Here is a 16,441-nt window from a genome sequence, read left to right as displayed (position 1 = left end):
TAAATAAAACTTATATACAATTTATTTTTCAAAATAAGCACTTGTACAGCACTTGTAGGACCCGCTACGAACCGTGTTATTATTTCATTATTAAATATTCTTTATAGAAGTTTCATTTAGTTAGATTGATGCATCTACAATACTTAGTAGAGGTTCAAATTTATATCTTACAGTTCATCGTGTCGTGTTGCGTTGTATGGAATGGAAAGAGAATCAAATCACGCATTCATAACTAGACGCTATTTTAGTTGAATAAGTTTATTCAAGTCAGAGCCTTTCAATCGTACATACATCAATGATCAGCTGATTTAAGCATACAAATAAAATTCATGTGAATTGAAATATATGTATCTAGTACTGCATATGCATGCTCTGATGTTTATTGCGAATAATATGTACAATGCTAAGTGACAGTTTCTATAGAAAATCGATTTAATCTTGATGTTTAGATAGGGATTGACCCCGTTGTTTATTCAATTGGTAGATTTCATTTCATTCAGAAAAATAAATCTTTACCAACAAAAAAGAGAATTCCCCAAATTATATAATTTTTAAGACAGGTAATTCAAATATCAAAACACACTACTTTTCCCGTTTTCCCACTTGAATGGGAATCATGGTAAAAGTCAACTGAAGTATTTGGAATTGTAGTACTTGAGAATTAGAGGCCTAAACCAAGTCTTAGATTCTTTTGCATGGAATGGAAAATATGTGAGAAAAGAACATATCTAAATCTCCTTAAAACATAAATCGCAATATTGATCAGCCGGCTTTTTTCTTGACAGAGATTAACTATCCTTTAAGTGATGTCATTCCAGCCCTCATTATTTCATCAACTAACAATAAGTTGCTTGCTATCACAGTACTGAAATGAAAATAAAATATCAAAAAGTTAGGATTTTGTTGGATTAGTAATAGGGTTCCTATATGGAACCATGCACACTTGGTGAAACACTTGACAGTTCTTGAAAGTTCGATATTCAACACCCCTCTGTAAACGATAAAATCAATCAATAAACAACTTGAAATTATAATTTCTGGAAAACTAAAATTTGCATTTCCCGCACTGGAATAGTATACAGGGTCCAGTGCCTTAGTTCCATGTACAGCCAGCTGGCTAGCACTGGATCCTTCATAGCCATATAGTACACTTAAAATCAGTCAAAATATCACATTGTGTGTATGAAAAATGAATTTACCGTATGTTCGTATTTTACAAGGCTATAAAAATACATTAGAACAGTCAATTAAAATATTGCCTTAAAAGAAAAGTTTTCTGCTCAATTATTGCTAAAAAATACAGAAAACCCTCAGGGCCATCTCGGAGATCAGTAGTTGAAACTCTGGCACTATTCTGTTTTTGGCTGACGAGGTCATCTATCACTTTAAAAAGCTGTTTATCATCTGCTTGTTGAATACGTTGACGATGATATTCGCATTTAACACGATCGATATGAACGGAATAGTCTGTTCGTTCCAAGACAAAAGTCTGCCGGTCGATTTCAAGTTTGGACTTCAGCCACTTCTTTTCTAGGGCCCAAAGTTTAGTTCTCCGATTAGCTAGGTCATCATCATACCACGGTGCCCTAGGACGATGACTTATCGTTTTCGTCTGTAGTGGGGCAAGTTCATCCAGTGCTTCTAGTCTGGCTCCCAGATCCCTGGCTCCCAGATCTGGCTCCAGATTTCAGAATAATACTGCACATTGTGAGGATTTTATGAAATTTTCAGGGTTTGATGGTAACATATATGGCTTCAATTTCAGAAGGGGTGCCCACTCATCCGGGCCCTATTTTAAAGATGGCCGCCATTTCTAAAAATGGCGGCCATTTGTCCAAGTGCATATGCTAAAATACGGTATAAATTACCGATTTCAGTCATCTTAGTGTCTATTCATATGTTTTTGACAACATTAAAATCAAATATTGGTTTTTCAGACTCGAAACCTGTAGCAGCCATTTTTCAAGATGGTGGCCATTTTTGAAGAAATAATAATTATCACATTTCCACAATCTTGGTGTTAATATGTTTTTAAACCATTCAGGTAGCGGTAAATACCATCCAATTCATGTTTCTAGACACATTTTGAATGATTTTCACATTTCAATTGTTTGTTGGATATATGTGTTCCTTGGCAACTTGTTGCCGAGTATCTATGTAACGATTTTATAATGTTTGTATTTGAAAATGGCTGCATGAAATGTCAAAGCTACTGAATAAATAATATTAAACACACATTAATCACAATTTCATGTGAGTAACGTTATATTCTAATGATCGTCTACTTCATATAGGCCTACACGGATAATTTATGTAAATCATAAATGCTATTACCTTAGCCAGTCTGATTGATTAGTGAATTGACTGTTGTAATTGACTTTCACAATAATATCATAATTTCAGGTGAAATGACAAGCCAAGTCAAGGTTTTTAAAGTTGTTTCAGCTGAACGACAGAACATCCCATCCCCTATAGACTGGTCATTGTGTTACCTGTGTCAAGACTCTGGAAAAGACCTGGGAGGTATTTAAGATCAATTCAAATATCTCTAATTCTATCCTGAGAAAAATGTATATGAATGTAAAATAACTCTCAACCCCCAATATACCGCCTTCCACGATAAACCGCCACCTCCGCCTTACGTGTGAAAAAAAAACAATCCTTTTAGTCACAACAAAGTTTTTAAAATGATTTTTTTGTCATTTCTATTGAAATGATGAGAGTTGGTCCCTTATATCTCTATAATACCCAAATGATATACATGTATGACATACTTGCATTATGAATTGTCTTTACTCCATAGGAAGTTCCACAAAGACTATGGGCAAGAATAGATTTGTAAATTTTTGGATCTCTACCCCTCATCAATTCAAAGTATGTGACGACACGCTCCTGGAAAGTTGCGTGACTTCCCGATTCAGCCTTAGAATTATTATATAATGAGATTAGCCTCGCTGCCTGGCAGAAGTGTAAAGAATGCATTTATTTGACCTTCTGTATCAGTTTTATGTCCTCTAAAAATGTATTAGATTGCATTCGGACCACCAATCTGTATACCGTCAATATCCTAAATCACCGTATGGTCGCTATATTGAGGGTTGACTGTAGAAATATGCATTCCAATAAAATTCCAGAATATTCATTATTCATTAGATTTGCAATAATTTCAGGAATTTATGTGAGGTTTTCAATGTTTCAGAATTACGCTGTCCAGCTAATGGTAATGATATCAACAAAAGAGTTGACACGTATGACTACTTCAAATGCTTCATTCTTTTAATGCGAGTGACCTACTACCACGCTACCTTCAAAATGTATTAACAAATGACATCACTGGAACCATCCTCCTTAACAAGCGGGCTCGATGGCACAAAAACTGTCGGCTAAAATATACAGAGAGCAAACTACTCTGTGGTCAAAAACGTAAATCCAATGAAAGTCTATAGATTCGACAAACGGTTCACCAACACAACGTACACGCCGCATGTCTATTCCAATCGGCGCAGGAATATGCTTTTTCTGCGATAAAGAGGGAACTGACCTATGTCACGCTTCTTCGATGCAGTTAGATTCAAAAGTCCGTAGATGGGCAGTTGAGCAAGGAAATAAAGAATTAATTGCGAAGCTGAGTGCTGGTGACATGATCGCTCTAGAGGCAAAATATCACAAAAATTGTTTAACTGAATTGCATAATATGTCGAGAATTGTTAAATGGGAATGTGTAAAAACAGATTCGTCGGAATTGTGTGAGTCAATTGCCTATGCTGAACTAGTTAGTGATATTACAGATGTGCTGCAGACGTCAACTGAAATTCCAGTTTTTAAAATGAGTGAGCTGACCAAAGATTAGAAAAACGATTAAATGGTATCATATGTGGAATGAATGACTCTCATTTGCTGGAAGTGCCAGACGTGCACACAACTCGATTGCAGAATCGTTTAGAATTTGATTTCCCTCTACTAGAATCACAGAAATCTGGTAGGGAATATCTGCTTTTGCCAAAGTCGCACGTAGGAAACGCAGTTCACACAGCCTGCTTAGCGGATAATCCAGACAAGGAAGCCCAAGCTGTTCTAAATTAAAAAAAAAAACTACGGAGAAATCGATATTCAATGATTTAATGGATTAATTAATCCAAGGATTTAATGGATCATTCTCAACAGATGCACAAGCAAAGTCAGTACTACCATTGCTTGCTGCATTAGTAAACCTAATATTGTATGGTCATAGTTTGCCCGTTGAAGAGTCTCCACAAGCAGCTCTCACTATTTCACAATTGATAATGTTCAATATGCACCCACAAAAACCACGGAGTGGAATAACTCGACATCAGAAGAATATGGAAACACCATTGCCGGGTTACTTAGGTATGGCAGTTCATGGAAAAACAAGAAATAAATCATTGATTGAAAACATCCATTCATTGGGCTTATCAATCAGTTATATACGTGTGCTTGAAATCTCATCTGCACTATGTGAAGTTCTAACAAGACAGTATCAAGCTGAAAACTGTGTTTGTCCAGTAACTCTTAAAGCTGGATTATTCACTTTAGCTGCCTATGACAATGTCGACCACAATCCAAGCAGTAACACATCAGAAGGATCTTTCCATGGTACCAGCATTTCACTTTTTCAAACTGCAACTGATGAAATACCTGGTGTTATACGTAGTTTGAAAACTGATTCTGAGCTATTTCGGAGAAAATCATGCAATGTGGCTGTAATTCCCGATTCATTCACTGTTATTCGGCCTGTTTATCTTCCGGTTACCAGTGGCCACCACAGAAGATGTTTAAAAGCAAATGATACCAGATGACAACGAAATGGCTGACGAAATTATGAAGGAGACTGATTGGCTCAAATATGTTAACTGCACCAGTAAACTACCAAGTGACGATGCTTCACCTAGTATTGACGTATCGTGGGCATCGTACCATGCAACAAATACAGTGGCGCCACTCATTGTAAGGACCATATCATGCCTTATGCCACTGTTTAAGGAAGGTTCATCTTCAATTTCGATGATCACTCATGGTATGGATCGGATTAGATGTGCAGTTAGTAATGTCAATGGATCCCAGGTACCAGTGATCGCAATGGAACAACCACTGTTTGCAAAAGCCAAACTAATACAGTGGACTTGGCCTGAGAAATATGGTGAATCTCGTTCGTCTTGGTATTAGGTTCGTTACATATTGAACAGGCATTCATGCGAGTTATTGGACAATGGCTTAAACACAGTGGATGGAAAGGTGTGTTGGCACAGACTGGTATTATACAGAGAGCAAAATTGATGCCTGCATTAAAGTTTCCAACATCAAGAAAACCGCTTATCTGCTTCAAGTAACAGCAGCTTCTCTTGGTATCCTCCTGCAAGAAGCGTTCGAAAAACATGGCGATCAACTTGAATTTGAAGATCGGTGTTCAGAAGAAGCTGAACAGCATCCACAGTTTAAGTACTGGTTTATAACACTTTGTCTCCTAAAGCTTTTGCTCACATTTGTCCGCTCGATTCGTCAACGGAAATTTGGATTGTATGTCACTTCACTGAAAAAGATGCTACCATGGTTTTTCGTTATGGATCACCCTAACTACTCGCGTTGGCTTTCAGTACATGTGAAAGACCTATTAGAACTTGATACAACTGCACCTACCCTCTATAGAAGATTCATCAGCGGCGATTTTGCTATCTGTAAAACTAAAAGACCATTTTCGGCTATTGGAATTGATCAAGCCCATGAGCAAAACAACGCAGTTGTCAAAGGTGATGGTGGTGCTGTAGGTCTTACTGAGGATGACAATGCCTTACGTCGATGGAATATAGTTGGCCCATTACTGAGTGAACTCATCACCGAATTTGAAGTTGATCTGAACAAAAAAGTTGCTCCCGAAGATTTCAAACAGCATGAGCAGTATCAATCTTTTGAAAGCAACTTTATGAAGAGAGTCCTAGCAGTCCGCAATTCATTTGTCGAATTTGGTAGTCCATTCTGTGATGACAGTTCAGAGCTGTTTGTCTTAGATTCAAAAGTTGTTGTTCAAGCTGACATTATGGAAAGAATACTCAAAGTGGCCTGGAAATATACAACCAGTTTCGAAAAGAAAGATTTGTAAAACGATCAGTTCCAATGGATGCAGCAATTACAAGAGCAAATCTACCACTTTTTGTAAACAAGAAAAAGCACCGTAAAAAGGCTGATGGTTATGTTCGTATCCTAAAATTGGATGTAGATTTATTCACAAGATTGTTTATTGTCAGCCGGAACCGTCAGCTAGACTTAGATACATTCTTTCATTATGAAAATCAACCATTTCCTCCTGCCCCGTCTTTAAATGGTGACCTCTATCTTGGACATAAGGCTGACCTACTCACAGTGCTTAGAACGCTGCCAGATGATGCTGGAAACTTAGCATGCCCCATGTCATATGTGAGGGCTTGATCATTGATGGAGCAGCACTTGTAAACATCTTGCAACCAGGGAAGGAACTGAATACATTTGATCAGTATTATTCCAAAATGTTTGGTCCCCATCTTACAAAACAAGTAAAAGCAGTTAACGCTACCCGTCTAGATGTAGTTTGGGATACATACGCAGAAGATAGTTTGAAAGAGCAAACGCGACAGACTCAAGGTGCTGGCCTTAAGATGGTTGTTCGGTTGTCAGGTGCACTACCTAGAAGTTGGAAGGATTTCCTGAGGAATTCAGAAAACAAAGAACAATTATTTGATTTACTTGCATCCTTGGTCGTTGAAAGGATGGGCAGTATGGTAGCAGTTGTATCCAATGTCCACAACAGTGTACAACAGTCAGTCTGTGCATCAACCCTCCCTCATATCATCAAACACGAGGAGGCAGATACCAGGATGTTCGTACATCTAAAAGATATGGTGAAAATTGGAGTGACTAAGATAGGCATCCATACAGTAGATACAGACGTGGTAGTACTTGCTATAGCCAGCTTCAACATGTTATATACCAAAGGCCTACGAGAACTGTGGTTGTTATTTGGGACAGGGAAGAACTATAGAAATATTCCCATACATAGAATTGCTGATGACATAGGTGCTGAAAAGTGCTTAGCTCTTCCTGGCTTCCACGTGTATTCTGGGTGTGACACCGTGTCTGCATTTGTTGGCAGAGGGAAGAAAACAGCCTGGCAGACTTGGAAGGCATTCCCACCAGTTACCTCAGCATTTATCAGTTTATCTACTCCATTACCTTCATTACCTGATGAGGTATTTAGCAACTTAGAAAGCTCCACGTGCTTAATGTATTCATCTACCACTGATCACAAAGATGTAAATATGCTTAGAAAAGAACAGTTTACCATTCGGAACAAATTACTTGAAAATTTGCCACCAACAAATGAAGCATTAAGGCAACATACGCTACGTGCAGCTTACCAAAGTGGCCATATTTGGGGGCAGGCCCACGAAGCTGAACCAACATACCCAAGTCCAATTGCATGGGGATGGCAGAAAACAACTGATTGCCACTGGGAGCCCAGATGGTCCACTTTGGATGAAATTTACAAATCCTGTCAAGAGTCGGTAAGGTGCAGATGCATAAAGGGATGTGCAAGGGCTTGCTCCTGCAGAAAAAGTCAACTCAAATGTACTCTTCTTTGCCACTGTCAGGGTGAATGTGAGTAATACGTAAGTTGTAGGATGCTGCTAATGATTATCTGCGACAGAACACCAATGATGACCACAATGAAGGTCGCTACTGATTGAAATATCGAACTTTTCAAATTTCTTACCTCAGAATCTGTTTCGTTATATTTAAATACATATAAATTGAGATTGTGAAAATCAGATAGTTATTATTTCTTCAAAAAATGAACTGGGTTCACAGGGACACCAAAATGCTCAACAATCTGACAATTTCAATATTCAACACCCCCTGGCAAACATAAACCAGTGACCGTGACATTCTCCACAATCATAGAACATGTCATCAGCTACAACTTTGCAATTGGTTGTGGTTACAATTTTAAGTACACCCATCGCGAATTTCAAAAAGAAATGGTAGCTACAGTTATGTATCGGAATTTTGGGCAAAAATTACCTTTTTGGGCACAAAAAGATCGACCCAATTTTTTTTGTACTAACCGGGCCATGGTGGCATACAAACAAATATGAAAGATCCACATAACTGATTGAAGCGTCTTCAAAATTTCCCTTGAAACTTCAGAAATGTGTATAAAGTGCTGATTTCGGCGAACAAAAATGGCCGCCAGTTGACCATCTTGATTCTGACCTGGCCAGTTTTTGAGCTGAAGATGTGTCTAGGGTAGATACATGTGTAACCCAAATATCAAGACAATCCATTGAAACGTCTTCAAAACTTCCCAAAATAACTGAATTCCGTCTGTGGACAGCGGACGGACGAAAAGTTAACGCAATAGCCCGTTGAGCAAGTGGGCTAAAAATGGCTGCTACAGGTTTTTGTGCTGATTTTTCGAGTCTGTAAACCCAATATTTGATTTTAATGTTGTCAAAAACATATAAATAGACACTAAGATGACTGAAATCGGTAATTTATACCGTATTTTAGCATATGCACTTGGACAAATGGCAGCCATTTTTAGAAATGGTGGCCATCTTTAAAATAGGGCCCGGATGAGTGGGCACCCCTTCTGAGATTGAAGCCATATATGTAACCATCAAACCCTGATAATTTCATAAAATCCTCATAATGTGCAGTATTATTCTGTGTGGGAGCTAGACTATTCCTGACCTACAGAGTAAAATGATGACCAAAGACTATCTGCAGATACGGGTCCAGTATTGTCTGATAAGGATTGCAACCTAGTTGAGAACTGTTCCAAGTCCAACTTAGCTATAGGTCAGTATTTAATAGTTTATTTGGTTATTGAAGGTTTAGCAATTCTCAAATAGGTTATAATTTCGGCATGATCCGATGGTAGAAGACGGTTTATTCGGTAATCACTAAGAAAATTATCAGACGATCGAGTTATCACTAAATCTAAAATGTGACCTTTATCATGAGTGCGTTCAGTTATATGTTGAACTAGATTCATCGATTGTAAAATGTCTAGGAATTTGACAGTTTCGATTTCGTCTATAACATCAAAATGAAAATTAAAATCACCGACCACTAATAATAATCCAAGGTCTAGTTAATAAGTCTGACAAAAGCACAGTAAACTCTTCCATAACTCGGGGTCCAGGGACACCATGCCCACTGGGAAGTGGTTTCAAATGCTCAACAATCTAACAATTTCAATACATAGCGCCCCCTAGTGACCATTTACAAAGACCAATGACCTTGAAACCCACCACAATCATAGAACATATCGGCAGCTATGATTTTGTAATTGATTGTGATAACAAAATTTGCCTCATTACCAATTTAATATGGGAATACTAAGTTATTCTACTATTCAACACCCCCTGGTGACCATATGCAAAACCCAATGACCTTAAAACTCACCACAATCATAGTACATGTCATGAAATACAACTTTGCAATTGATCATGGTAACAAAATATGCCTAGGTACCAATCTAATAAGGAAATACTAAGTTATTCTACTATTCATCGCCCCCTGGTGACCATATGCAAAACCCAATGACCTTAAAACTCACCACAATCGTAGTACATGTCATGAGCTACAACTTTGCAATTGATCATGGTAACAATATATGCCTAGGTACCAATCTAATAAGGAAATACTAAGCTATTCTACTATTCAAGGCCCCCTGGTGACAATATGCAATAACTTATGTCTTTAAAAAACTCACCACAATCATAGATGATGTCATGAACTACAACTTTGCAATTGATCATGGTAACAAAATATGCCTAGGTACCAATCTAATAAGGAAATACTGAGTTATTGTACTATTCAACGCCCCTTGGTGACCATATAGAATAACTAATGTCCTTAAAATTCACCAAAATCATGGAAGATGTCCTGAGCTACAACTTTGCAATTGATCATGGTAACAAAATATGTCTAGGTACCAATCTAATAAGGAAATACTAAGCTATTCTACTATTCAACGCCCCCTGGTGACTATATGGAAAAAATAATGTCCTTAAATACTCACCACAATCATAGACAATGTTGTGAACTACAACTTTGAATTGATCATGGTAACAAAATATGGCTAGGTACCAATCTAATAAGGAAATACTAAGTTATTCTACTATTAAACGCCCCCTGGTGACCATATAGAATAACTAATGTCCTTAAAAATCACCAAAATCATGGAAGATGCGGAGATGAGAACGCCGACATATAAAATCCGCGTTTTTTCTTTGTTGAGTTACACACGCGAACCAGCTGACGGCGTAGCCGTTAGCACTCGCGACCGCCGAAGGCGCGCAGCTACTTGGGGGAGTTTGGGCGTCCTCCCCCAAGAAAATTTTAGAAATTAAAAGCGTTTTCCGAGCACTAAGAGCAATCTTCAACCCATGAACGACTATTATATTTTGGAAGGTAATGGCTAGTTCCAATGTGGTACATCCTCATTCGATGACATGCAGCATCTCATGCATTACAGGTCGAGCCCTGAATTATTGCAGTAAAAATGCGCCGATGAATGCTCACTAAAAAATCCAGTAGTGTATAATATCTGAAGGCGTTCGCCACACACACGCGGCAACAGTATGATCGATAAAATACATACACACTCATCGTAGTACAAATGTAGATACAAAATCACTGTGTTGCAATGAATAATATGCATTGAAATGCGATACTTTTACGCGACGATAAGTAAAACAGGCAGTGAACACTTTCACGGTTCACCTGATTACCGATCGCGCCGGACCAATTGAGTGAGATCCTCACCCCATACTTTTACATCACTTTTGGACTATTTGGAAAATTGATATCTTTTCAATACCGAAATCCGCGGGGAATTCTCATCTCTGAAGATGTCATGAGCTACAACTTTGCAATTGATTGTGGTAACAAAATATGCATAGGTACAAATGTAATATAGAAATACTAAGTTATTGTACTATTCAACGCCTCCGGATGAAAAGTGAACGCAATAGCCCCCTGGGACTTAAGTCCCAAGTGGGCTAAAACATTGAAAGTAGGTTTACTAACAACAAAAATATGGAAATTCTAGTTTCAACAATTGGAGCTCTTGACTGCACTATGGCTTCATAGGTACTACCATCTTTCACATTGATTGGGTTTTTTACTTTTCCCCTGCCTGTAAAGTCCTGTCTTGAAGTACAGCCAGAATCGATAGTAACCATAGTCAGGATTCATAGTTGTCAAAACTTGGTTAAAATCAAGACTTATCATCACCTTTGTAAGGTGCCAATCAAATGCGCAAACCATCAAGAACTGTCATGCCGAAACTCGAGTCCCATATAAAGTTCATGACAATGATTTCTCAACATAACTACCCACATTTTCTGTCGATTAAGCTGACGCCGCCAATAAGCCGAGGGCAGTTGTTTAGCCTAAAATACAATGATTTCATAAAGCTTCGCCGTATAAGGCGAGGCCCTTCATCAGGAGATTTTCATTCACTGATTTGACAATTAGTTTGTCTTAATTGATGATGTATGAGGCTGACAATATCGTGCCAATGTGTGAGAGCTGTGTATCATCGCCGAGTCACTGTGCTATTTGTAGACTCGCTCAGGTGATTACTATCACACAGAGACATAAACTGTAACCTATTTTCACACACACACAGCTGACTGCTGACGCCCTTATATACATATGTATTCGCGACGCGATATTAGATTGACAAATCCAGAATCCATCCATCCACAAAATATCAAAATAATACAAACATATACTGACTTATTGTTTATTTCATATGAAGCAAAAACAAATACTGGCTATGAAGACCCGCTAGGAACCCTGATTGTTTATGTACAGGCTGGTATGAAAAGGTTTAAGCGTTTTTTTCAAAACATCCCAGAGCCACTGGATTCCGACAACTGAAGGACAATGGATGAAAAGTGAATGCTATAGCCGGCTAAGACTAAGTGCCCAATGACCAAAAAATTTTCAAATGGCAACCGTTCAACATCTACAATTGTACTCAAAAAGAACACTTTGTATTCACGAAAAAAAACATGCTTACCAGGAGTGAAGGAGCTGCTTTTTAACTCGATAATTATCAACGATTCCGGCATCCATTGGTATCAGAACATCACCTAGAAATGAATCAACAAGGCATAAAAGAAAATTGCAAGGGGCATGGCTCAGGGTGCAGAAGTGAGAGGGGTAAGAAAATTTCTTTTAAATGAAAAGCATTCTCCGATCACTAAGAGTGATCTTGAGCACGGGATTTGGGAGCACGGGATTTGGGGGCCCTCCTCCGAGAAAATTTTGAAATTTCAAGGGGTTTTTTGCGCATCTGAGGCCCATTTTTCAGCATTGACTAATGACAAAATAAGATTGCTGCCAATATCCAAATCTTAGATACATATAGTGAACGCAGTTAGGTTCGAATCCGCAGTTGCAAATTTTGGATATTATTATAGCGGTAATTCCCTCAAAGTGCGTTGATTGAAACAATGACTAATTCTATTGATCATATATATTCCGTGTTGAATGAAGGCAACCTTAAATTCTAAATATAAATTTTCCGCGCAGCACTATTATATACAATTATTGATTTGTTGAAACTCGCGCTGACAGGTGGCTTTAAACAATGTTTCGCAAGGTTGTGGTTTTATAAGATGCTTTTACAGTCTGTTAATTAAGTGTGCCATGATCTCAACTCACAACTATTCCTCAAAACTATTACCACTAGCAGGTACCCCCCACCCATTTTCTCAACGCAATCACAAGAATGATAAAATAGATATCCAACGGCGGATTTCCACGTTTCCACGCAAGATTTTCATCCCTGGTTGATATAACAATAAGCTATAGACTGGATTATTGAATAAATAAAAGGCCACTCAAAATAAGATTCTTCATATTTTTCCGACCCTTTCTTTAGAAAAGATAGAAATAACTAGGGGTCCAGGGACACCATGCCCACTTGGGAAGTGGTTCCAAATGCACAACAATCTAACAATTTCAATATTCAACGCCCCCTGGTGACCATATACAAAAACCAATGACCTTGAAACTCACCACAATCATAGAACATGTCAGCAGCTACAATTTTGTAATTGATTGTGATAACAAAATATGCCTCGTTACCAATTTAATATGGAAATACTAAGTTATTTACTATTTAACGCCCCCTGGTGACCATATTCAAAACCCAATGACCTCGAAACTTACCACAATCATAGAACATGTCGTGAACAACAATTTTGCAATAGATCATGGTAACAAAATATGCCTAGGTACCAATATAATAAGGAAATATTAAGTTATTCTACTATTTATCGGCTCCTGGTGACCATATAGAATAACTAATGTCCTTAAAACTCGCAACAATCATAGATGATGTCATGAGCTACAACTTTCCAATTGATTGTGGTCACAAAATATGCATAGGTACGAATATAATATAGAAATGCTCAGCGTGTTTTTTCACGAATCATCGTTATAAAAGCAGTCGGGCTGTAAACATCGAAAATTTAGCACCATTCAAAGAGCCAACATGTTTTTCGAAATCGTCTTTCCGAAATCTACCGCACGTTTCTTGTCACGTCGATTATCAATTCAAACATAAATTAACAAATTTATTACCCAAAGATTGCACATTCAGTCGCGGTTTTTAAAAACTAATTTTAACAATAGCCCTTTTCCTCATCAAATCATATTACTGATACACAGGAAATTTACTACTTTAGATTTTTAAAGCACTGTCGAGCCGTAAACATCGACGAATCGACTTGTGTCACTACATCGTCGTTCCGGGGATAAGCTGCGAGTTTCACCTCAGCATTATAATCGAATAGAGTACAAATTAATTTATTACTACCAGTGATTTGGCCGCGGGCTTCATGTAGTTAGTTTAACAATACCTATTTTTCTTTACCAAATTAACCGCCTACGACCAATCTGTCCGGATGTTAGGCCTACGCATATACATAGGCCTACATAGGCTAGTAGCCTCTACTAGGTTAAAGCTAAATTCACTGTAAAGGAGGAATCAGATTTATTAAAATGCATGTTCATTAGTGATTAACTGGTTGTGACGTGCAACGATCAATCACAATTATCAATTTTATTGCCAAAAATGAAGATTTTTTTGAAAATTTTGTCTGAGCAGACAGCTTTATAAGCCAGACTTTTCATTTGAGTTTTTTCATCATAAATGAAACTGGTATTTCATTAATTCCTATGACTTAAGCCGGGCGTAGGTCGGCCTTGCGAAGGCTTGTAACTCACTGCCACGCCATTTAGTGCGACCGCCAGCGACGATTGTGTCGCAACGACTCATCGACCTATGCTCCCATGCGACGGGTTGCGACTGTCAGCAACCCCAGTTACAAGGAGTCGCACGTGTTCTACTTTTTGTGACGCGACACGACTGTCACAACCGACCTACGCGCTCTTGCAACTGGCAGAAACTAGTCGCACACAGTCGCTGACAATCATATCGCACCAAAACTTGCGATGCAACGCAAGGATCGCATCGCCAGGCCGACCTGCGTCCAGCTTTAAGTTACCGCGGAGCCCCAGAAATATCCTTTTTTCGTTCAAAAGACCTTTCGCTTGAAAATTCTTCTGTCGAAACAAAAATTTTTTCGTTCGAACCAATAATATTCGGTTCGATAGAACCAATTTGGAAAATCGTTAGAACAAAGTTACACAAACGTTTTTTGTCCAAACAAAAGGTACTTTGGTTCGAACGATCGTTCGATCGAACAGAATCGTTTTAATTTGAACAGAATTTTCTTGTCAGAACATTAAGTTTTTCGTTCAAACAAGTATATTGTAGAAAGTTTTTTCTCCGAATCAAAAGTATTAAGTATTTCGTTCAATCGAACAGAATTGTTTTCATTCAAACATTCGTTCGAAAAAAATTGTTTTCGCTCAACCAAATTTTTTTGCCGGGACAAAATGTTTTTCATTTCAACAATAACATAGCTTTTTATTCGAACACATTCTTTTGTCAGAATGAAGAAAGGTTTTGGTTCAAACAAAAAGCGTATTGTTCAATCAAACCGAATCATTTTCATTCACACAAGATTTTCTTATCGGAACATTAAGTTTTTTATTCGAAAAGATATATTGTTCGATCGAAGCGTTTTTCGTTCCAAAGAGCAAAATTCTGGTGGAACTAAATAGTCTTTTCATTACAATGAGTAATCTTTATTCGAACAAAATAATCTTCTCATTCGAATACAAAGGTATAATCTGAACCTGGGTTTACTTTGTATCCAATATCCATATTATCCCTTTCTGGTTGAAGCCCATCTTCCATGTTTCTGACCATGAACGGAACACAGCTTGTTTAGGTCGTTTTGGAAATATACTCTGTCGGGTACATTTTAAATTAGGTCGTTTAGGAAATATACTCTGTCCGGTACATTTTGAATTACTCTGTATATCATCTATCAGGAGAGCGAAGAGAAGACGACTGAGGATACTACATTGCGTGACTCCACTAGTTAGACCGATTTATTCCAAGATGAGACAGTTTCGTTGAATTCGGCCACCTGGGTTCGTTCAGAGAAATATGCTGAGCCATTTAAGCGACCCATCATTGATACCGTTTCCGAATAGCTTATTTAGTAATCGCTGATGTTGGACCTTATCAAATGCTTTTTTGAAATACATAAAGATTAATTGCGGTCTAACAGTCCATTTTCAGAGTCAAATAACCATCTGGTCCAGTCATCAATGGTTTCAAAGTAGGCCTCATTGACTGTTTGTCAACCGTCCTTTTATAAAACCGTTTTGACAGTTGAACAGGATTCTAACTTCCCTTCGATTTTTATGGCATGTTGCGGCTGCATCAGCTTACACGCGATTGTCGACACAACATTCAGATCAAGAATACGAACGAGAATGTGCAGAAAACCGTTATCGCTGCTTTGCAGCTATATTTTAAATAATGATTCTTACAAAAAAAATTCACATAATATTTTTAGGTACTAATAACGAGTCAGAATCAGCAGTAAGCGTAGATTCTACACAATTGCCACCAAATGACGACAACAACAATCCGCTCGATGATCGCGAAAGTATCCCCGCAGATGATGGTATATTTTGATTAATTTTTTTGTGATTCTTTTCATTAGGCCCTCGGCCATTTCAAGAAATTTAGACAAATATTCATCAGGATACAAATGTATTCAAAACAAACTGAATTTAAAAGATATGTTTTTGTCCATTTTTATAGTAGTTACTGGTACGATCAGTACATGTAGTAAGGAACAAGTTGATGCCGTTGTCAATAATCGATCAGATGGTAAGAACTTATAAAACATTTCTTTAATTACTATAATAACAATTGGATTATGAAACAGGGAATTACTAATAAAAGAAATGCTTATGTATTCTAGAGAAACCATGTGTC

General features: G+C 37.8%; 1 protein-coding gene across 1 annotated transcript in view; it reads right to left on the bottom strand.

The window, feature by feature from the left end:
* Positions 1-352: 352 nt before the first annotated feature.
* Positions 353-16,441, bottom strand: part of LOC141899237 (T-complex protein 1 subunit zeta-like) — an 87,200-nt gene continuing 71,111 nt past the window's right edge. The window contains exons 14-15 of the mRNA XM_074785418.1: positions 12,089-12,161; positions 353-865 (exon numbers count right to left, since the gene is read on the bottom strand). Coding sequence (XP_074641519.1) covers positions 793-865; positions 12,089-12,161 — 146 coding nt within the window. The 3' untranslated portion in view covers positions 353-792. The remainder of the gene's footprint in view (positions 866-12,088; positions 12,162-16,441) is intronic.

Source organism: Tubulanus polymorphus, chromosome 2 (assembly GCF_964204645.1).
Source record: "Tubulanus polymorphus chromosome 2, tnTubPoly1.2, whole genome shotgun sequence".
Classification (NCBI taxonomy): Eukaryota; Metazoa; Nemertea; class Palaeonemertea; order Tubulaniformes; family Tubulanidae; genus Tubulanus; species Tubulanus polymorphus.
The sequence above is the reverse complement of the archived record's forward strand: the minus strand, read 5'-3'. Positions and strand labels throughout refer to the sequence as shown.